Source organism: Ascaphus truei, chromosome 4, assembly GCF_040206685.1.
Source record: "Ascaphus truei isolate aAscTru1 chromosome 4, aAscTru1.hap1, whole genome shotgun sequence".
NCBI lineage: Eukaryota > Metazoa > Chordata > Amphibia > Anura > Ascaphidae > Ascaphus > Ascaphus truei.
Genome location: NC_134486.1, coordinates 7,649,374 through 7,671,919, shown reverse-complemented (window position 1 = coordinate 7,671,919; position 22,546 = coordinate 7,649,374). Strand labels below are relative to the sequence as shown.

General features: G+C 52.8%; 1 protein-coding gene across 3 annotated transcripts in view; it reads left to right on the top strand.

Moving 5' to 3' along the window:
• Nucleotides 1-21,447, top strand: part of LOC142492564 (zinc finger protein 8-like) — a 47,535-nt gene extending 26,088 nt beyond the window's left edge. For 2 of the 3 annotated variants that reach the window (XM_075595295.1, XM_075595294.1), the window contains 2 exons: nucleotides 6,456-6,572; nucleotides 19,283-21,447. In XM_075595295.1, the coding sequence (XP_075451410.1) occupies nucleotides 6,456-6,572; nucleotides 19,283-20,043 (878 nt within the window). In that variant the 3' untranslated portion in view covers nucleotides 20,044-21,447. Of the gene's footprint in view, nucleotides 1-6,455; nucleotides 6,573-13,227; nucleotides 14,981-19,282 lie in introns of all 3 variants that reach the window. The other variant, XR_012800848.1, reaches the window with a different exon arrangement.
• Nucleotides 21,448-22,546: the final 1,099 nt, after the last annotated feature.

The following is a 22,546-nucleotide window of genomic DNA, read 5'->3' as shown; positions in this document are numbered from 1 at the left end:
TGTATGTACACACACCCATCTACTGTGTGTGCATGTATATTATACCTTGTACACACATCTGTATATGTGCGCATGTATATTATACTGTATGCATGGATATTATACTGTGTGTACACACCTCTATCTACTGTAGAACTCATGTATATTATACTGTATATACACATCTATATGTATGTCTGCGTATATATTTTGCTGTATGTACACAATCTTTATCTATATTATACTGCATGTACACACAGACATCTGCATGTGTATGTATATTATTATATTGAATGTACATGCATCTGTATGTGCATGTATATTATATTGTACTTACACACCCACATCTGTATGTGTGCGGGTATATTAACACACACACACACACACACACACACACACACACACACACACACACACACACACACACACACACACACACACACACACACACACACACACACGTGTATCATTCTTCTGTACGTACACACACATCCGGGTGTGTGTGTATATATCATTATACTGCACGTACACATACATCGGTACATGTATATTACATTGAATGTATACAAGTGCCTCACTATGCCGAGCGAGGCGTTGCGATGTGCGACTTCGGCAAGCGGTGACCCACAGCTGCAGGGTTTCCTGCGCTGACCCCTGTGTGGGGCGGGGGACGTCCTGCCAGGGACTGGTGCATGAGCCCTGCGCCTGCACTTCTGTAATAATGCGGCCAGGTTTCCTGCGCTGACCCCTGCGGGGGGCGGGAGCGTCCTGCCAGGGACTGGTGCATGCGCCCTGCGTATCTGAGCCCTGCGCCTGCGCTTCTGTAATAATGCGGCCAGGTTTCCTGCGCTGTCCCCTGCGTGGGGCGGGGGACTTGCCAGGGACTGGTGCATGAGCCCTGCGTATCTGAGCCCTACGCCTGCGCTTCTGTAATAATGCGGCCAGGTTTCCTGCGCTGAACATTGATCTGCGGAGCTTCCTCATGTATATATTCCTGTATTTCTGTGATTATATGAGGTCAGGGCTGGACATTGCAAGCGATTCATTCCTAGCCTGGAATAAAGGCCTCCCAGGATGTATTTCCAGGCGCAGTATCTTCCCTGGGATTCACGGGACACAGTGCTGCAATGTGCTGCAGTTAGGGTTACTAGCATGTTGCTGGGATTCACGGGACACAGTGCTGCAATGTGCTGCAGTTAGGGTTACTAGCATGTTCCTGGGATTCACGGGACACAATGCTGCAATGTGCTGCAGTTAGGGTTACTAGCATGTTGCTGGGATTCACGGGACACAGTGCTGCAATGTGCTGCAGTTAGGGTTACTAGCATGTTCCTGGGATTCACGGGACACAGTGCTGCAATGTGCTGCTGTGAGGGTTACTAGCATGTTGCTGGGATACATGGGACACAATGCTGCAATGTGCTGCAGTTAGGATTACTAGCATGTTCCTGGGATTCACGGGACACAGTGCTGCAATGTGCTGCAGTTAGGGTTACTAGCATGTTCCTGGGATTCACGGGACACAGTGCTGCAATGTGCTGCAGTTAGGGTTACAAGCATGTTGCTGGGATACACGGGACACAATGCTGCAATGTGTTGCAGTTAGGATTACTAGCATGTTCCTGGGATTCACGGGACACAGTGCTGCAATGTGCTGCAGTTAGGGTTACTAGCATGTTGCTGGGATACACGGGACACAGTGCTGCAATGTGCTGCAGTTAGGGTTACTCGCATGTTGCTGGGATACACGGGACACAATGCTGCAATGTGCTGCAGTTAGGGTTACTAGCATGTTGCTGGGATACACGGGACACAATGCTGCAATGTGCTGCAGTTATGGTTACTAGCATGTTGCTGGGATACACGGGACACAATGCTGCAATGTGCTGCAGTTAGGGTTACTAGCATGTTGCTGGGATACACGGGACACAGTGCTGCAATGTGCTGCAGTTAGGGTTACTAGCATGTTGCTGGGATACATGGGACACAATGCTGCAATGTGCTGCAGTTAGGGTTACTAGCATGTTGCTGGGATTCACGGGACACAGTGCTGCAATGTGCTGCAGTTAGGGTTACTAGCATGTTGCTGGGATACATGGGACACAATGCTGCAATGTGCTGCAGTTAGGGTTACTAGTATGTTGCTGGGATACACGGGACACAGTGCTGCAATGTGCTGCATTCGGGTTACTAGCATGTTGCTGGGATACACGGGACACAATGCTGCAATGTGCTGCAGTTAGGGTTACTAGCATGTTGCTGGGATTCACGGGACACAGTGCTGCAATGTGCTGCAGTTGGGGTTACTAGCATGTTCCTGGGATACACGGGACACAGTGCTGCAATGTGCTGCATTAGGGTTACTAGCATGTTGCTGGGATACACGGGACACAATGCTGCAATGTGCTGCTATTAGGGTTACTAGCATGTTGCTTGGACTCACGGGACACAGTGCTGCAATGTGCTGCAGTTAGGGTTACTAGCATGTTGCTGGGATACACGGGACACAGTGCTGCAATGTGCTGCATTAGGGTTACTAGCATGTAGCTGGGATACACGGGACACAGTGCTGCAATGTGCTGCATTGAGGGTTACTAGCATGTTGCTGGGATACACGGGACATAATGCTGCAATGTGCTGCATTTAGAGTTACTAGCATGTTGCTGGGATACACGGGACACAGTGCTGCAATGTGCTGCATTAGGGTTACTAGCATGTTGCTGGGATACACGGGACACAGTGCTGCAATGTGCTGCATTGAGGGTTACTAGCATGTTGCTGGGATACACGGGACATAATGCTGCAATGTGCTGCATTTAGAGTTACTAGCATGTTGCTGGGATACACGGGACACAATGCTGCAATGTACTGCAGTTAGAGTTACTAGCATGTTGCTGGGATACACGGGACACAGTGCTGCAATGTGCTGCATTAGGCCTCGGTCCCGCTGCGCTCGTTGGCGCGGGCGGCGGGTCGCGAGTTCCCCACCAGCAGGGGAATCCTCGCGAGCCGGTCCCGGTCCCCACTGGCTGCACAGCTGACTACACGCTGTAGCGCGTCAGCTGCTGGAGACACCAGAGAATGGTGTTTCCTAGCGTTGACGCGTGACGTGTGTGGCTGTGAGCCAATGGGGAGGGGAGGCTGCGGGAGGAGGAGAGGCTTCGGGGAGCGGGGAGGAGTGTGGAGTGAAAGCAGGTGAGTGCCTTTCTCTGTGTGTGTGTGTCTGAGTGCCTGTCTGTGCGTGTATGTGTCTGAGTGCGTGAGTGCCTGTCTGTGTGTGTGTGTGTGTCTGAGTCCGTGAGTGCCTGTCTGTGTGTGTGTGTGTGTGTGTGTGTGTGTGTGTGTGTGTGTGTGTATGAATGAGTGCCTGCCTGCGTGTGTGTGTTTAAACTTACCTTCCAGCTCCAGCCCGAGTCCGTGGAGGGAGGGGGGGGGGAGAGTAGCGGGTCCCTCCGCTCAAGCCACGCCCCCCCTCCCTGTCAAACCGCCCACCTCCCGCCCACCTCCCGATCAAACCGCCCACCTCCCGCCCACCTCCCGATCAAACCGCCCACCTCCCGCCCACCTCCCGATCAAACCTCCCACCTCCCGCTCCGGCTCCCGCTCCCTACAGACCGCAGATCGCGGTCTGTGTATCTCAGCGCACCGCCTGTCAGCAGCGCAGGTGCGCTGACTCTGGGAGCGGGGCCTTAGCCTTAGGGTTACTAGCACGTTGCTGGGATACACGGGACACAGTGCTGCAATGTGCTGCAGTGAGGGTTACTAGCATGTTGCTGGGATACACGGGACACAATGCTGCAATGTGCTGCAGTTAGGATTACTAGCATGTTCCTGGGATTCACGGGACACAGTGCTGCAATGTGCTGCAGTTAGGGTTACTAGCATGTTGCTGGGATACACGGGACACTGTGCTGCAGTTGGGTTACTAGCTTGTTGCTGGGATACACGGGACACAATGCTGCAATGTGCTGCAGTTAGGGTTACTAGCATGTTGCTGGGATACACGGGACACAGTGCTGCAATGTGCTGCAGTTAGGGTTACTAGCATGTTGCTGGGATACACGGGACACAATGCTGCAATGTGCTGCAGTTAGGGTTACTAGCATGTTGCTGGGATACACGGGACACAATGCTGCAATGTGCTGCAGTTAGGGTTACTAGCATGTTGCTGGGATTCACGGGACACAGTGCTGCAATGTGCTGCAGTTAGGGTTTCTAGCATGTTGCTGGGATTCACGGGACACAGTGCTGCAATGTGCTGCAGTTAGGGTTACTAGCATGTTGCTGGGATACACGGGACACAGTGCTGCAATGTGCTGCAGTGAGGGTTACCAGCATGTTGCTGGGATACACGGGACACAGTGCTGCAATGTGCTGCATTTAGAGTTTCTAGCATGTTGCTGGGATTCACGGGACACAGTGCTGCAATGTGCTGTAGTTAGGGTTACTAGCATGTTGCTGGGATACACGGGACACAATGCTGCAATGTGCTGCAGTTAGGGTTCCTAGCATGTTGCTGGGATACACGGGACACAATGCTGCAATGTGCTGCAGTTAGGGTTACTCGCATGTTGCTGGGATACACGGCACACAATGCTGCAATGTGCTGCAGTTAGGGTTACTCGCATGTTGCTGGGACTCACGGGACACAGTGCTGCAATGTGCTGCAGTTAGGGTTACTAGCATGTTGCTGGGATACACGGGACACAATGCTGCAATGTGCTGCAGTTAGGGTTACTAGCATGTTGCTGGGATGCACGGCACACAATGCTGCAATGTGCTGCAGTTAGGGTTACTCGCATGTTGCTGGGATACACGGCACACAATGCTGCAATGTGCTGCAGTTAGGGTTACTAGCATGTTGCTGGGATACACGGGACACAGTGCTGCAATGTGCTGCAGTGAGGGTTACTCGCATGTTGCTGGGATACACGGGACACAGTGCTGCAATGTGCTGCATTAGGGTTACTAGCATGTAGCTGGGATACACGGGACACAGTGCTGCAATGTGCTGCAGTTAGGGTTACTCGCATGTTGCTGGGATACACGGGACACAATGCTGCAATGTGCTGCAGTTAGGGTTACTCGCATGTTGCTGGGATACACGGGACCCAATGCTGCAATGTGCTGCAGTGAGGGTTACTCGCATGTTGCTGGGATACACGGGACACAGTGCTGCAATGTGCTGCATTAGGGTTACTAGCATGTAGCTGGGATACACGGGACACAGTGCTGCAATGTGACAGGGTTACTCGCATGTTGCTGGGATACACGGGACACAATGCTGCAATGTGCTGCAGTTAGGGTTACTCGCATGTTGCTGGGATACACGGGACACAGTGCTGCAATGTGCTGTAGTTAGGGTTACTAGCATGTTGCTGGGATACACGGGACACAATGCTGCAATGTGCTGCAGTTAGGGTTACTAGCATGTTCCTGGGATACACGGGACACAATGCTGCAATGTGCTGCAGTTAGGGTTACTAGCATGTTGCTGGGATTCACGGGACACAATGCTGCAATGTGCTGCAGTTAGTGTTACTAGCATGTTGCTGGGATTCACGGGACACAGTGCTGCAATGTGCTGCAGTTATGGTTACTAGCATGTTGCTGGGATTCACGGGACACAGTGCTGCAATGTGCTGCAGTTAGGGTTACTCGCATGTTGCTGGGATACACGAGACACAGTGCTGCAGTGTGCTGCAGTGAGGGTTACTAGCATGTTGCTGGGATACACGGGACACAGTGCTGCAATGTGCTGCAGTTAGGGTTACTAGCATGTTGCTGGGATTCACGGGACACAATGCTGCAATGTGCTGCAGTTAGGGTTACTAGCATGTTGCTGGGATTCACGGGACAAGGTGCTGCAATGTGCTGCAGTTAGGGTTACTAGCATGTTGCTGGGATTCACGGGACACAGTGCTGCAATGTGCTGCAGTTAGGGTTACTAGCATGTTGCTGGGATTCACGGGACACAGTGCTGCAATGTGCTGCAGTTAGGGTTACTAGCATGTTCCTGGGATTCACGGGACACAGTGCTGCAATGTGCTGCAATTATCGTTACTAGCATGTTGCTGGGATACACGGGACACAGTGCTGCAATGTGCTGCAGTTAGGGTTACTAGCATGTTGCTGGGATTCACGGGACACAGTGCTGCAATGTGCTGCAGTTAGGGTTACTAGCATGTTGCTGGGATACACGGAGACACAGTGCTGCAATGTGCTGCAGTTAGGGTTACTCGCATGTTGCTGGGATACACGGGACACAGTGCTGCAATGTGCTGCAGTTAGGGTTACTCGCATGTTGCTGGGATACACGGGACACAGTGCTGCAATGTGCTGCCGTTAGGGTTACTAGCATGTTGCTGGGATACACGGGACACAGTGCTGCAATGTGCTGCAGTTAGGGCTACTCGCATGTTGCTGGGATGTTTGCTGGGTCTGCACCTTCACCCCTCGTTCCTTTCTATGTACAGACATGGCGGTTTTCAATCCGGAGCTGTCTTTGTGGATCAAGCAGGAGGAGGAGCCGTTGTCCGGGGGTCCGAGCTCTTCCGTGAGACAAGATAGCCACCCCCCCCGAGGCAGAGGAGGTGAGCAGAGATACGCTGGGGAGATGCACACCCGGGGCGGGCCAAAGCGTGCAGAGATCCGCCATGCGCTCATAATAATCCCGTATAGTGCTGGCAGTGTACGCAGGGCTGGTATAAAGCGCGCAGAGACCCGCCATGCGCTCATAATAACCCCGTATAGTGCTGGCAGTGTACGCAGGGCTGGTATAAAGCGCGCAGAGACCCGCCATGCGCTCATAATAATCCCGTATTGTGCTGGCAGTGTACGCAGGGCTGGTATAAAGCGTGCAGAGACCCGCCATGCGCTCATAATAACCCCGTATAGTGCTGGCAGTGTACGCAGGGCTGGTATAAAGCGTGCAGAGACCCGCCATGCGCTCATAATAACCCCGTATAGTGCTGGCAGTGTACGCAGGGCTGGTATAAAGCGTGCAGAGACCCGCCATGCGCTCATAATAACCCCGTATAGTGCTGGCAGTGTACGCAGGGCTGGTATAAAGCGCGCAGAGACCCGCCATGCGCTCATAATAACCCCGTATAGTGCTGGCAGTGTACGCAGGGCTGGTATAAAGCGCGCAGAGACCCGCCATGCGCTCATAATAATCCCGTATTGTGCTGGCAGTGTACGCAGGGCTGGTATGTGCCGTCCTATATAGCTCTCAGCGCTGCTTCTCCTGGGGGCCACAGATGTGTGGCCGTCCCATGTAGCTCTCACTGAAATGGGATTACCGTCACGTGGTGGCGGAGTTTCTGTGACGTGGTGGCGGGGTTACCGTGGCGTGGTGGCGGTGTTTCTTTGGTGGGGTTATCGTGGCGTGGTGGCGGGGTTACCGTGATGTGGTGGCAGGGTTTCCGTGGCATGGTTACTGTGGCGGGGTTGTGGTGGCGGGGTTACTGTGGCGTGGTGGCAGGGTTATTGTGGCGTGGTGGCGAGGTTATCGTGGCGTGGTGGCGGGGTTATTGTGGCGTGGTTACCGTGCCATGGTGGCGGGGTTATTGTGGCGTGGTGGTGGGGTTACTGTGATGTAATGGCGGAGTTACTATGGCGTGGTGGTGGGGTTACTGTGATGTAATGGCGGAGTTACTATGGCGTGGTGGTGGGGTTACTGTGGCATGGGGACGAGGTTGTGTTGGGGGGGGGTTTTGTGGCGTGGTGGCGAGGTTTTTGTGGCGTGGTGGCGAGGTTTTTGTGGCGTGGTGGCGAGGTTTTTGTGGCGTGGTGGCGAGGTTTTTGTGGCGTGGTGGCGAGGTTTTTGTGGCGTGGAGGCGAGGTTGTGGTGGTGGGGTTATTGTGGCGTTGTGGTGGTGGGGTTATTGTGGCGTGTTTACTGTGGCGTGGTGGTGGGGTTACTGTGGTTTGGGGGCGGGGTTACTGTGGCGGGGTTACTGTGGGGTGGTGGCGGGGTTACTGTGGAGTGGTGGCGGGGTTACTGTGGTTTGGGGGCGGGGTTACTGTGGCGGGGTTACTGTGCGGTGGTGGCGGGGTTACTGTGGTTTGGGGGCGGGGTTACTGTGGTTTGGGGGCGGGGTTACTGTGGCGGGGTTACTGTGCGGTGGTGGCGGGGTTACTGTGGTTTGGGGGCGGGGTTACTGTGGCGGGGTTACTGTGACGTAATGGCGGGGTTACTGTGGGGTGGTGGCGGGGTTACTGTGGGGTGGTGGCGGGGTTACTGTGGTTTGGGGGCGGGGTTACTGTGGCGGGGTTACTGTGCCGTGGTGGCGGGGTTACTGTGCTGGGGTTACTGTGCTGTGGTGGCGGGGTTACTGTGCCGTGGTGGCGGGTTACTGTGCTGTGGTGGCGGGGTTACTGTGGCATGGGGACGAGGTTGTGTTGGGGGGGGTTTTGTGGCGTGGTGGCGAGGTTTTTGTGGCGTGGTGGCGAGGTTTTTGTGGCGTGGTGGCGAGGTTTTTGTGGCGTGGTGGCGAGGTTTTTGTGGCGTGGTGGCGAGGTTTTTGTGGCGTGGAGGCGAGGTTGTGGTGGTGGGGTTATTGTGGCGTGTTTACTGTGGCGTGGTGGTGGGGTTACTGTGGTTTGGGGGCGGGGTTACTGTGGCGGGGTTACTGTGGTTTGGGGGCGGGGTTACTGTGGCGGGGTTACTGTGGTTTGGGGGCGGGGTTACTGTGGCGGGGTTACTGTGCGGTGGTGGCGGGGTTACTGTGGTTTGGGGGCGGGGTTACTGTGGCGTGGTTACTGTGCCGTGGTGGCGGGGTTACTGTGGCGGGGTTACTGTGCTGTGGTGGCGGGGTTACTGTGGCGGGGTTACTGTGCTGTGGTGGCGGGGTTACTGTGGCGGGGTTACTGTGCCGTGGTGGCGGGGTTACTGTGGCGGGGTTACTGTGCTGTGGTGGCGGGGTTACTGTGGCGGGGTTACTGTGCTGTGGTGGCGGGGTTACTGTGGCGGGGTTACTGTGCTGTGGGGGCGGGGTTACTGTGGGGTGGTGGCGGGGTTACTGTGGGGTGGTGGCGGGGTTACTGTGGTTTGGGGGCGGGGTTACTGTGGCGGGGTTACTGTGCCGTGGTGGCGGGGTTACTGTGCTGGGGTTACTGTGCTGTGGTGGCGGGGTTACTGTGCTGTGGTGGCGGGGTTACTGTGGCGGGGTTACTGTGACGTAATGGCGGGGTTACTGTGGGGTGGTGGCGGGGTTACTGTGGCGGGGTTACTGTGACGTAATGGCGGGGTTACTGTGGGGTGGTGGCGGGGTTACTGTGGCATGGTGGCGGGGTTACTGTGATGTAATGGCGGGGTTACTGTGGGGTGGTGGCGGGGTTACTGTGGCATGGTGGCGGGGTTATTGTGGCGGGGTTACTGTGACGTAATGGCGGGGTTACTGTGCTGTGGTGGCGGGGTTACTGTGGCGGGGTTACTGTGACGTAATGGCGGGGTTACTTTGACGTGGTGGCGGGGTTGTGGTGGCGAGGTTACCGTGGCGTGGTGGCGGGGTTACCGTGGCGTGGTTACTGTGGCGGGGTTTCTGTGGTGGGTTACTGTGGGGTGGTGGCGGGGTTACTGTGGGGTGGTGGCGGGGTTACTGTGGTTTGGGGGTGGGGTTACAGTGCCGTGGTGGTGGGGTTACCGTGGCGTGGTGGCGGGTTTACCGTGGCGGGGTTATTGTGACGTAATGGCGGGGTTACTGTGGCGGGGTTACTGTAGTTTGGGGGCGGGGTTACTGTGCTGTGGTGGCGGGGTTACTGTGGCGGGGTTACTGTGCTGTGGTGGCGGGGTTACTGTGGCGGGGTTACTGTGCTGTGGTGGCGGGGTTACTGTGGCGGGGTTACTGTGCTGTGGGGGCGGGGTTACTGTGGGGTGGTGGCGGGGTTACTGTGGGGTGGTGGCGGGGTTACTGTGGTTTGGGGGCGGGGTTACTGTGGCGGGGTTACTGTGCCGTGGTGGCGGGGTTACTGTGCTGGGGTTACTGTGCTGTGGTGGCGGGGTTACTGTGGCGGGGTTACTGTGACGTAATGGCGGGGTTACTGTGGGGTGGTGGCGGGGTTACTGTGGCGGGGTTACTGTGACGTAATGGCGGGGTTACTGTGGGGTGGTGGCGGGGTTACTGTGCTGGGGTTACTGTGCTGTGGTGGCGGGGTTACTGTGCTGTGGTGGCGGGGTTACTGTGGCATGGTGGCGGGGTTATTGTGGCGGGGTTACTGTGACGTAATGGCGGGGTTACTGTGCTGTGGTGGCGGGGTTACTGTGGCGGGGTTACTGTGACGTAATGGCGGGGTTACTTTGACGTGGTGGCGGGGTTGTGGTGGCGAGGTTACCGTGGCGTGGTGGCGGGGTTACCGTGGCGTGGTTACTGTGGCGGGGTTTCTGTGGTGGGTTACTGTGGGGTGGTGGCGGGGTTACTGTGGGGTGGTGGCGGGGTTACTGTGGTTTGGGGGTGGGGTTACAGTGCCGTGGTGGTGGGGTTACCGTGGCGTGGTGGCGGGTTTACCGTGGCGGGGTTACTGTGACGTAATGGCGGGGTTACTGTGGGGTGGTGGCAGGGTTACTGTGGCGTGGTGGCGGGGTTACCGTGGCGTGGGGGCGGGGTTACCGTGGCGTGGTGGCGGGGTTATTGTGGCGTGGTAACCATGGCAGGGTTGCCGTGGTGGCGGGGTTACCGTGCCACGTGGCGGGGTTACCGTGCCACGTGGCGGGGTTACAGTGGCGTGGTTACCGTGGTGGGGTTACTGTGGCGGGGTTACTGTGACATAATGGGGTTACTGTGGCATTGGGCGGGGTTACCGTAGCAGGGGTTACTGTGGTGTGGGGGCGAGGTTACTGTGGTGGGTTACAGTGGCGTGGTTACCGTGGTGGGGTTACAGTGGCGTGGTGGCGGGGTTACCGTGGTGGGGTTACTGTGCGGGGTTACCGTGGCGTGGCGGCAGGGTTACCGTGGCATGGCGGCGGGGTTACCGTGGCGTGGCGGCGGGGTTACCGTGGCGTGGCGGCGGGGTTACCGGGTCGTGGGGGCGGGGTTACCGTGGCGTGGCGGCTGGGTTACCGTGGCGTGGCGGCGGAGTTACCGTGGCGGCGGGGTTACCGTGGCGGCGGGGTTACCCGTGGCGTGGCGGCGGGTTTACCGTGGCGTGTAGAGAATGTGCGGAGTAATCTGGCGTGTGAATGTGCGGAGTAATCTGGCGTGTGAATGTGCGGAGTAATCTGGCGTGTGAATGTGCGGAGTAATCTGGCGTGTGAATGTGCGGAGTAATCTGGCGTGTGAATGTGCGGAGTAATCTGGCGTGTGAATGTGCGGAGTAATCTGGCGTGTGAATGTGCGGAGTAATCTGGCGTGTGAATGTGCGGAGTAATCTGGCGTGTGAATGTGCGGAGTAATCTGGCGTGTGAATGTGCGGAGTAATCTGGCGTGTGAATGTGCGGAGTAATCTGGCGTGTGAATGTGCGGAGTAATCTGGCGTGTGAATGTGCGGAGTAATCTGGCGTGTGAATGTGCGGAGTAATCTGGCGTGTGAATGTGCGGAGTAATCTGGCGTGTGAATGTGCGGAGTAATCTGGCGTGTGAATGTGCGGAGTAATCTGGCGCGTGAATGTGCGGAGTAATCTGGCGTGTGAATGTGCGGAGTAATCTGGCGTGTTGGATGCGGCTCCTGTCTTTTTGTTTGTAGAGAAGAGTGAACTTTACAAGAGCGTGGCGCTCTCTGTGCGCTTCGGGGGGCGCTCTGTGTGCGCTTCGGGGGGCGCTCTGTGTGCGCTTCGGGGGGCGCTCTGTGTGCGCTTCTGGGGGCGATCTGTGTGCGCTTCAGGTCGGGCAAAACCAAACTTCCTGATCTGTTGGAACCGTCACTTTCTTCTGCTTTCTTTCATTTCGTACAAACCTACTTTTATAACATTTTGATCCCAAAATCTGAATCTGTAACTGTTGGTTTGATTATTTTATATAAAGACCCCTCTTGCCCCGACCCCTCTTGCCCCGACCCCTCTTGCCCCGACCCCTCTTGCCCCGACCCCTCTTGCCCCGACCCCTTATCCAGGGGTCAGCCTTCTGTTTTGTTTTTTGGCGGAGCCGGGTTTATAGTTAGTAGGATATAATGGAGGGTTTTAGGAAATAATGAATATACAGGCATACCCCGCATTAACCCCGCATTAACCCCGCATTAACGTACACAATGGGACCGGAGCATGTATGTAACTATGTAACTATAAGCATACCCCGCATTAACCCCGCATTAACATACGCAATGGGACCGGAGCATGTATGTAAATTGAAAATGTACTTAAAGTGAAGCACTACCTTTTTCCCACTTATCGATGCATGTACTGTACGGCAATCGTCATATACGTGCATAACTGATGTAAACAACGCATGTGTAACAGGCTCTATAGTCGGTACAGGTAGGGAGCCGGTATTGCTGTTCAGGACGTGCTGACAGGCGCATGCGCGAGCTGCCATTTGCCTATTGGGCGATATCTCCTTACTCGCGAGTGTACTTAAAGTGAGTGTCCTTAATCCGGGGGATGCGCCTGCGTGTATTTGATACTTTTTTGTTTCTATCTGAAACAATATATTATTTTGCAGCGTTTAATTGTTTCGGGGACTTTGCGGTCCTGGCCTCGAAGCGCGACCCTCCGCAATCTCTGAGAAGTACAATGCATGCTGGGGGATGGCAGGACGTAGGAACGCTCCGTTACGTGCTTGTTCCTTTTACTCCTGCACCTGACACTTCCTGTCTAACGATTGGTGGTGTCCGATGCGGAGGTCAGCAAGTGCCTGCAGAATCAGGACAAATGCTTCCTTATCACTGGGCCCTACGGCTCCTTTCCGGACTGGGGACTCGGTATGTAATGTCCTAGATATGTTGCTGTATATGTTGTTAGAGACCCTTGTACACACAGTATGTATTTTGGGACCAGGAGAAGGCGGTAGTTCCCTTTTTTTTTGTATGTTGTCATTGGGTGCTCTTCCCCCCCGCCCCCCAGTATTATATCCGCACCCCGTACAATATTATATCAACATACATGGTTAGTACTATAAAAAGAAAAAAATAGAAGATCTATTATGGTCCAGCGGAAGGTTTCTACCTGCACAAGAAAACCAGCTGTTTAAAGTCCTGATGTCTGAGATATGGATAGAAGTATAGACCATAGATGCGCTTCGGATGAGATGGATGCAGATATGCTGGCTCCTCTGCGGCTCACAGTCCTGTAACCTGGTTCCTTCCTGTCCCTTCCAGCCCCGACCATGCCGGACTGCACTAGAGGGACAGTTGGCCAACAGATGACTGGACATCCCAGGAGGTCGCCGGCGAGGCAGACCGCCACCAGACGGACGGGGCTGAAGCTGAGGGACAAGATCTTGGTGTTGTGCGCCTACGAGAATAACGAGTCCGTGGGATCGCTTGCAGCGCAGTTCGGGGTCAGCAGGTCTCAGATCGTGCAGATCATCAAACGCAGGGAGGAGCTGCTCAGCGCTCTGCAGAACAACGTAAGCGGCGACCGCATCAGGCGCCCACGAAGGACCACCAACGACCAGCTCAACAGTGCCGTGTGGGAGTGGCTGCTCTCTATTCGTAACAGCGATGTTGCACTCTCTGGCCGCATCATACGCGAGAAGGCCCTGCAGTTGGCCAGCGATCTAGGGATCGTGGACTTCAAGGCCTCTAATGGCTGGCTGGACAGCTTCAAGAAGGCCCACAACATCCATCGCTGCTCCCTGCCATGTGCCAGCACAGGCGTCGGAGGAGACCGGTGGGAAGATTGGTTGTCCCAGATGAGGGTCATGGATGACAGTTTTCCAGTTTAAAAACTACAATAGAGACCCCATATCCAGACTGGCCAGCACAAACCTGAAGGGTGGGAATTGGGGAGGTGTGCGAAGAACCTTCTGTAATATATTTTAGTGTTGGAAAAACATTCTTATTTATTATTAGATATTTTTTTATTTTCATAGTTAAAGCATTAAAAGTGACTTGATACATGATCTACATTGTCCATACATGTCCCAAGTCCCTCCGATGGACGTTAAAAGTAGGTTGCCCAGTATTGTCCCATTAGGACCCACTTGTTCTCTACTATGTTACTGACATTTCAAGGATCCTTCTGTGCATCATAAAGGGAATAATGGTGCATACAACTTTGTATATTCTCCTCTCTCCATGGAGGGTGATATGAGGATCAGTAACGGCATCTCGTAACTCGTCGGACCTTCTCGGCCTATATATGGTTTCTCTGCAGAAAGTCTCACAATTCGGGGAAATTGCAAAGACTTCTGGGTAAGGAGTACATAAATTTGTCAGTAATTATCCTTTACCGGTTTTGCTCCATCCTGCCGGTCCTAAATTACGGTATTAGAGGGTGCCCCAGAGAGAGCCAAACAATATGCCTTGTTTAGCGCCTTGTAAAAAACAGTATCTTGGCCAACAAGACCCATCCCAGCTAAAGAGGATTGTCTTGGTATGGGTGTCCTATGATTCATCTGTGCCTGGGCTCTCTGTCCATCCTCCGACCTGTTGGCAAATGACTCCTGCTCTGTTTCCTGCCTTGATGCACAGGTCTTTGGCCTCATTAAGTGCCTTTACCTACAGAGGATCTACTGGGAAAACGACGTCTCCTTTCATCATTCATGTCTATTATAAATGGTTCTTTCAGAGGATGCCGCCCTCAGACCTGTAACACCAGAGACTTTCATCCACCAGCAGTTACTTCACAAGACTTGTATTTAATTTGTGTGTATTGGGCTTTCAGCTCTAAATCCTATCTGTGCATACTACTCAGACCTCACTTCAACTCCCTGCTTATCGGATCTCCTTGATACACCTGTATGAATCCCCCCCCAGGCCTTCTCATATGTCCGTGCAATATCATACTGGGTTCTTTCCGACTGACTCGGTCCTGTTGCATACGCCCACAGTTGAGCCACTGTAGAAGTTTGAGGTTCTTCCTATGAGAATAAGTGAGAAGCACAAGAATTCCGGCTTCTGGGATAAGGTAAAGCTTAACCGTTTAATGTAGGATCTGGCTATTGGGGATTGCCTTTGTCCGCTGGTTTTCAGTGTTTGGACATTGTGTGAGCGATGGGTCTTCCGACTATAGAAATATGATGGGTAATTATATTTAAATGCAGTCTTTATATAGCAGCTTAAAGCCGCAGTTCCATGCTTTATTTATGAAGTCGGATGCCTTGTTCAGGAGATATCGGCATTTGACATATATTAAGTGTCCGGGAGGTCTCCCCAGAGCCCAGCTCGGGCTCATAGTAACATCAGAAGCTGCGGGGAATTCTCGGCGCAATATACTAGCGTTATATCTGTGAAACTCGCACTGACTTCTGGGGAAATCGCTGCATTGAGTGTAAGTTTTTAGAGCGTTGATACTGAAGTATTGCCAGTAAAGTTGGGTGTGTGTGTTTAATGCCTGTTCATTGTTACTGCGTTTTCCGCAGATTGTTTAGTGGAGGTTTCACTCTAAATCACTTGTATATAGAAAGTTTCCATTGTATGAGTCCTATGAGGGTGTCTTCATGCTGTGACGGTTCCCCTGGGAAATACCTCCCTCCGTCACTGGTACTTTCTCATTAAAGAACGCGTTTTATGGCGCACAGTCTCACCGTAACAAGGGGCGGTTACTGCAGCTCAAGGCTACAGGAAGGAAATACAGGCATACCCCGCATTAACGTACGCAATGGGACCGGAGCATGTATGCAAAGCGAAAATGCACTTAAAGTGACGCACTCCCTTTTCCCCACTTATCGATGCATGTACAGTACTGTAATCGTCATATACGTGCATAACTGATGTAAATAACGCATTTGTAACAGGCTCTATAGTCTCCCGCTTGCGCACAGCTTCGGTACAGGTAGGGAGCCGGTATTGCTGTTCAGGACGTGCTGACAGGCGCATGCGCGAGCTGCCATTTGCCTATTGGGCGATATGTCCTTACAAGCGAGTGTACTTAAAGTGAGTGTACTTAAACCGGGGGGGGGGGGTTTCATCTTTGCTGATGATACTAAATTGTGTAAGGTAATAGAATCAGAGCAGGATGTAATTTCTCTTCAGAAGGATTTGGAGAGACTGGAAACGTGGGCAGGTAAATGGCAAATGAGGTTTAATACAGATAAATGTAAGGTTATGCATTTGGGATGCAGGAATAAAAAGGAGAGTTACAAATTACATGGAGATATATTGGGGGAATCCTTGATGGAGAAGGATTTAGGAGTGCTTGTAGACTGCAGGCTTAGCAATAGTGCCCAAAGTCATGCAGTAGCTGCAAAGGCAAACAAGATCTTATCTTGCATCAAACGGGCAATGGATGGAAGGGAAGTAAACATAATTATGCCCCTTTACAAAGCATTAGTAAGACCACACCTTGAATATGGAGTACAATTTTGGGCACCAATCCTAAGAAAAGACATTATGGAACTAGAGAGAGTGCAGAGAAGAGCCACCAAATTAATAAAGGGGATGGACATTCTAACTTATGAGGATTTATTTACATTAGAAAAGAGGCGTCTAAGAGGGGATATGATAACTATATACAAATATATGCGGGGACAATACAAGGAGCTTTCAAAAGAACTATTCATCCCATGGGCAGTACAAAGGACTCGGGCCATCCCTTAAGGTTGGAGGAAAGGAAATTTCACCAGCAACAAAGGAAAGGGTTCTTTACAGTAAGGGCAGTTAAAATGTGGAATTCATTACCCATGTATTACCCAAAGCGCTATGTACATTAATGGCGCTATATAAATAAAGACATACAATACCCATGGAGACTGTGATGGCAGATACAATAGATTTGTTCAAGAAAAGGTTGGACATCTTTTTAGATGGGAAAGGTATACAGGGATATACCAAATAAGTAAACATGGGAAGGATGTTGATCCAGGGATTAATCCGATTGCCAATTCTTGGAGTCGGGAAAGAATTAATTTTTGAAGTGAAACTTCTTTAGTGGCACCTCATTCGAACTGGGGCAAAACTGGATTGTGGAGACAGAAATGAAACGGATGTGACGTCAGTGCTGGCAGTGGAGGCCGGGCTGTGTTCTGGCTCAGCCCGACCCCAACACTGACATCCCAACCGCTCAAAAAATAAGATGCCGCTCCTAATGGCCGCTGCTCCCCCCACATGGCTGATGACATATGCGGCGGCGGCGGCGATAGCCGCCGGCGCCGCTCCTAACGGCCGCCATTCCCCCCACACGTCCGCTGCCATGCCGCGCATGCGCAGTAGTCATGGGGACGCAGAGGAAAGCCACGCATGCGCAGAAGCGGCTGGCAGCGGCGCCGTTCCCCGCCCGCTGCCATGCCGATGGACAGGAGGAGGGAGGCTGGCGCCGGCGCCGCTCCTAACAGCCGCCGTTCCCCGCCCGCTGCCATGCCGATGGACAGGAGGAGGGAGGCTGGCGCCGGCGCCGCTCCTAACAGCCGCCGTTCCCCGCCCGCTGCCATGCCGATGGACAGGAGGAGGGAGGCTGGCGCCGGCGCCGCTCCTAACAGCCGCCGTTCCCTGCCTGCTGCCATGCCGCCGCGTCATGCCAGCTTTTCTTCCGCCCACTCCACAGGCTGAGCAATGATTGGCTGCAGCCTGCGCATGCGCCGCTGGGCTCACGACAGGCAGCAAGGGGCGCCAAACTCTGTGCGGCTGTAGTCCAGCGCCGCCATTCCCCCCACACTGTGCCCTGTTGCCTCCTCCGGTAACTGGGAAGGGGGGGTTTGAGCGCGCCGCCGGGGGGTGGGGAAGGGGGGAGCTTGAGCGCGCCACCGGGGGGTGGGGAAGGGGGGAGCTTGAGCGCGCCGCCGGGGGGTGGGGAAGGGGGGAGCTTGAGCGCGCCGCCGGGGGGTGGGGAAGGGGGGAGCTTGAGCGCACCGCCGGGTTGTGGGGAAGGGGGGCGCTTGAGCGCGCCGCCAGGGGGTGGGGGGGGTGGGGGGGGTATCTGCTCAGAAGACTCAGACTGAGCCCCCCGGGACCGCAGCTCCGCCGGGGGTGGGGGGAGTCAGGAGAGAGGGGGCAGGACATAGACAGAGAGACATACGGTGTGTACACACAGAGAGATACACATACACTGACAGACACACACACACTGACATACTCACATTGACTGACACATACACACATTGACTGACACACACACACACACTTACTCTGACGCACACACACACACTGACTGACACACACACACACTTACTCTGACGCACGCACACACACTCTGACGCATGCACACACACTGACGCACGCACGTGCACACTCTGGCACGCACACACACTGACGCACGCACACCCCAGTGATGTACCGAACACCGCCCCTGAATGATGTGCCTATTCCTTCCCCCCCCCCGTGTGAGCTCCCCCACCCGCTCAACATTCATGATGCTGGTACTGCTGCCAATAAACACATACACACACACTGACGCACGCACACTTTGACGCACGCGCACGCACACTGACTGTCACACATACGCACGCACACTGACTGTCACACATACGCACGCACACTGACTGACACACATACGCACGCACACTGACTGACACACATACACACACTGACTGACACACATACACACACTGACCGACACAGAGAGACATTCACACAACATAGAGAGAGAGAGAGACATACACTGACACACACACACACACACACACACACACACACACACACACACACACACTGACTGACACACATTGACTGACACACACACACAGACACTGACACACATGGACACACTGACCGACACACATACACACACTGACTGACACACACACACAAACAAACACACATACATACTCTCTGACTGACACACATACATACTCACTGACTGACACACTGACACATACACTGACTGACACGTGTGCCGAGCACGCGCGTTATAAGTTAATTTCTGTGACAAAAGTCAAAGAAGTTTCACTTACTATGCGCGTGCACAGCACACACAGCTTTTTTTTTATTCCCCTTAATGGGGTTTTGTGTTTGCCTTCCTCTGGATCAATAAGTAAGTATAGATATAGGATAAAGTATCTGTTGTCTGAATTTAGCATAGGTTGAACTTGATGGACGTACGTCTTTTTTCAACCTCATCTACTATGTAACCTTCAGCATGGTCAGCAGACTCTGGATACTTTGTCTGTTGGATGGGGATTAAAAAAATGGTTTGAAATCTGCTATAAAGGGCCATATTGACTAAGTAGTGCTACTCCACAAGACCCCCTTCTGGCTTAGTAAATATGGCCCCTTCACCATTTTACTGACAAAAGATACTAGTGGCAGTAATTGCTCCTTCTTTTTATCCCCACAGATGAGTTTGCATACATCCGACCTGTAGACCCGATTAAGACGGTAATCCCAGACCAACCCTTACCAGAAGTGGTGGTGGAGAACCTGCTGCGGTATTTTGATGAGAACGGGATACGGAGTCAAGAGGAAGGCGCCTTCCTGGTTCCATCTATGCAGCGGCACACGGTAGTGTCGGCTGAAGAAGGGGCCCAGTTTATCACCATAGACTGGGGGCTCCCCGTAGCAGCTGCCAACTTTCAGGCCGAGCTCCAGGCTAGCATGGCGGGGGACAAGCGATACAAGTGCCCTCACTGCGAGAAAAGCTTCCTGCGTAGCACTCAGCTGAGGGAGCATCAAAGGACGCACACCGGAGAACGTCCATACCAGTGCCTCAAGTGCCCCAAGAGCTTTAGCCGCAGCACCCAGCTTAAGGATCACCAGCGCACCCACACGGGCGAGAGGCCCTACCAGTGTACCGAGTGTGGCAAGAGCTTCACACACAGCTCCAACCTCATCCACCACCGGAGGACCCACACAGGGGAGAAGCCGTACAAGTGCAACATGTGTCCCAAAAGCTTCAGCCAGAACTCCGACCTCAACCGGCACCATCGCACCCACATGGCAGGAGATCGTCCCCACCAGTGCACCCGCTGCAACCGGACGTTCATTTACAAGTCCCAGCTACGCATGCACAGCCGGGTGCACGTGGTGGAAGATATACTGAACGGGGTGGAGAGAGGGGCAGAAGTCGAGGAGCTGGTGAGGAGCAACCAACCTCTCTGAGATATTTATATCTTTATCTCCACTACCCATTTTGTGCATGGTTTGCACATAATATGGGATGTTCCTGGGTTATTCCAGTCTTTCATGGCAGTTACATTTCTGTTTATTAATGCATCTTAAAAAATGGTTACCGGTTACATGCGAAAGACCAGTCTGCTTGGCATTAAAGTGTCAAGCTGCTCCAGACATAAATAATGATATGTTATTACATGTTGTGAGTTCCATTAGGACACTATGGAACTGGAGATATAAGCAACAGAGTATTGGAGTTAGTTCAGAGCAGTAAAACACAGGAGTTGGGTTACTATAAAAAGGAAGTACTACTTAACCCTCCTAGTAGATGGGACACGAGATTCTTCATTGCAGGTTGTGATATCCTTTAATAGGCCAACAGGAGTTCTGGACCTAGAAAACTTGTAGAGAACGGTCCTGTCCTTGCATGGAAAGACGCCCTAACCTGTAACCTACACCACGATAATGGTACCAAGCAAAGGTGACTTTTCTATGAGACAGACGCCCCTTTGCTTGCCCAATAACCCATCAAAATATAGCCTGTTAATGGTCTTTTCATAGAAGTAACACTGCCATAGTTTGGTTGCACTCAACTAATATTTCCTTTGGCAGTGCTGTGAAAACTTTGCCTCTCCTATTACACTTAATCTCTTGCCAAACTTTTCATGGCCCCTCCAGAGTTCGGGTTTCTTCCTCGTCTATCTTGCTTGAGACCCTTCTCTCGGTTGGCCTGGTACATTTTGTTTACATGAGAATCCTCCCTTTACTGACTGTATTTCCTTATCATTCCCTTGAAGAGTATCGGAGAACTGCAGAAGACTCGCCATTTTCAAAGTCTGAAAACGGGCACTGTGAGCTGTTCCTAAGGCTATTGCTTCTGTTTGGGAGTAACCACACCCCTGCAGTGCTCAAAGCTTGAAAGAAATACACTCAGGATAGTAATGCAAAATGGTGTCCTCCCCCACCCCCCACCCACACCAACTCTCTGTATTATCAAGAGATAATGGTTGTCACTGTTCTGTGTTTAACACACACTAACGAAACGCTGGGGCCATTCCTTGGCTGTTGGAGGACGCAGAAGCAGCACGTGGCTCCTTCCACAATCCTAGAATTATTCTTGTTCCCAGATGTTCGCCGTGGGCGCTGTTAGATTAGTGAAGGAGCAGCGTTGCGTATCTATGAAACCGTCTGGTTGTCTGCACTTTTCACAAGCCCACATCAGTAACATTGAAATTGTATATCGAGGTTGTGTTCTGCGGTCCCAAGCAGAGAGCAGCGTCCCTCCTACTGACACTACAAAAGGTACCGTGTGTTGTTTTTGGTTTTGATCTTGAGAAAAATCTTAAAGATTGAACCATTGTTAACATAATAAATGCGACTTTGTTTTGGCAATGTGTCCTGGTTTATTTATCCTTGTATTGTGGGCGTTGCATGCAGAGGGATTTAGAAGTTCCTTGGGCAACTGATTTTGACCCCTGCTAATAAAACTGCTGCCATTTTCTAACTCTTCCCAAAAACCCTCAATGGGGAGCAGTTGGCAGATTGTTGGTGCCATTGGTTGCTATGGACAAAGAATTAACCCCGTAGGCCCTGATGCAATATCCTGTGAAACCTCTTCCCTGTGCTAGAGATGTTTTTAGCCCAATTCATTTGAATGGAGAGGAGCTCTTCTCCAGCATGCCCAAGAGACATATACCTCCCTAAACACACCTTCATACAGCACGTGGAGTGTCCCAAGGACCTTGTATACCTCCCTAACACACCTTCATCCAACACGTGGTGTGTCCCAAGGACTTGTATACCTCCATACAACACGTGGTGTGTCCCAAGGACTTGTATACCTTCCTAACACCTTCATACAACACGTGGTGTGTCCCAAGGACCTTGTATACCTCCCTAACACACCTTCATCCAACACGTGGAGTGTCCCATGGACCTTGTATACCTCCCTAACACCTTCGTACAACACGTGGAGTGTCCCAAGGACCTTGTATACCTCCCTAACACACCTTCGTACAACACGTGGAGTGTCCCAAGGACCTTGTATACCTCCCTAACACACCTTCATACAACACGTGGAGTGTCCCAAGGACTTGTATACCTCCCTAACACACCTTCATCCAACACGTGGAGTGTCCCAAGGACCTTGTATACCTCCCTAACACCTTCGTACAACACGTGGAGTGTCCCAAGGACCTTGTATACCTCCCTAACACCTTCGTACAACACGTGGAGTGTCCCAAGGACCTTGTATACCTCCCTAACACACCTTCGTACAACACGTGGTGTGTCCCAAGGACCTTGTATACCTCCCTAACACACCTTCGTACAACACGTGGAGTGTCCAAAGGACCTTGTATACCTCCCTAACACCTTCGTACAACACGTGGTGTGTCCCAAGGACCTTGTATACCTCCCTAACACACCTTCGTACAACACGTGGTGTGTCCCAAGGACCTTGTATACCTCCCTAACACAACTTCGTACAACA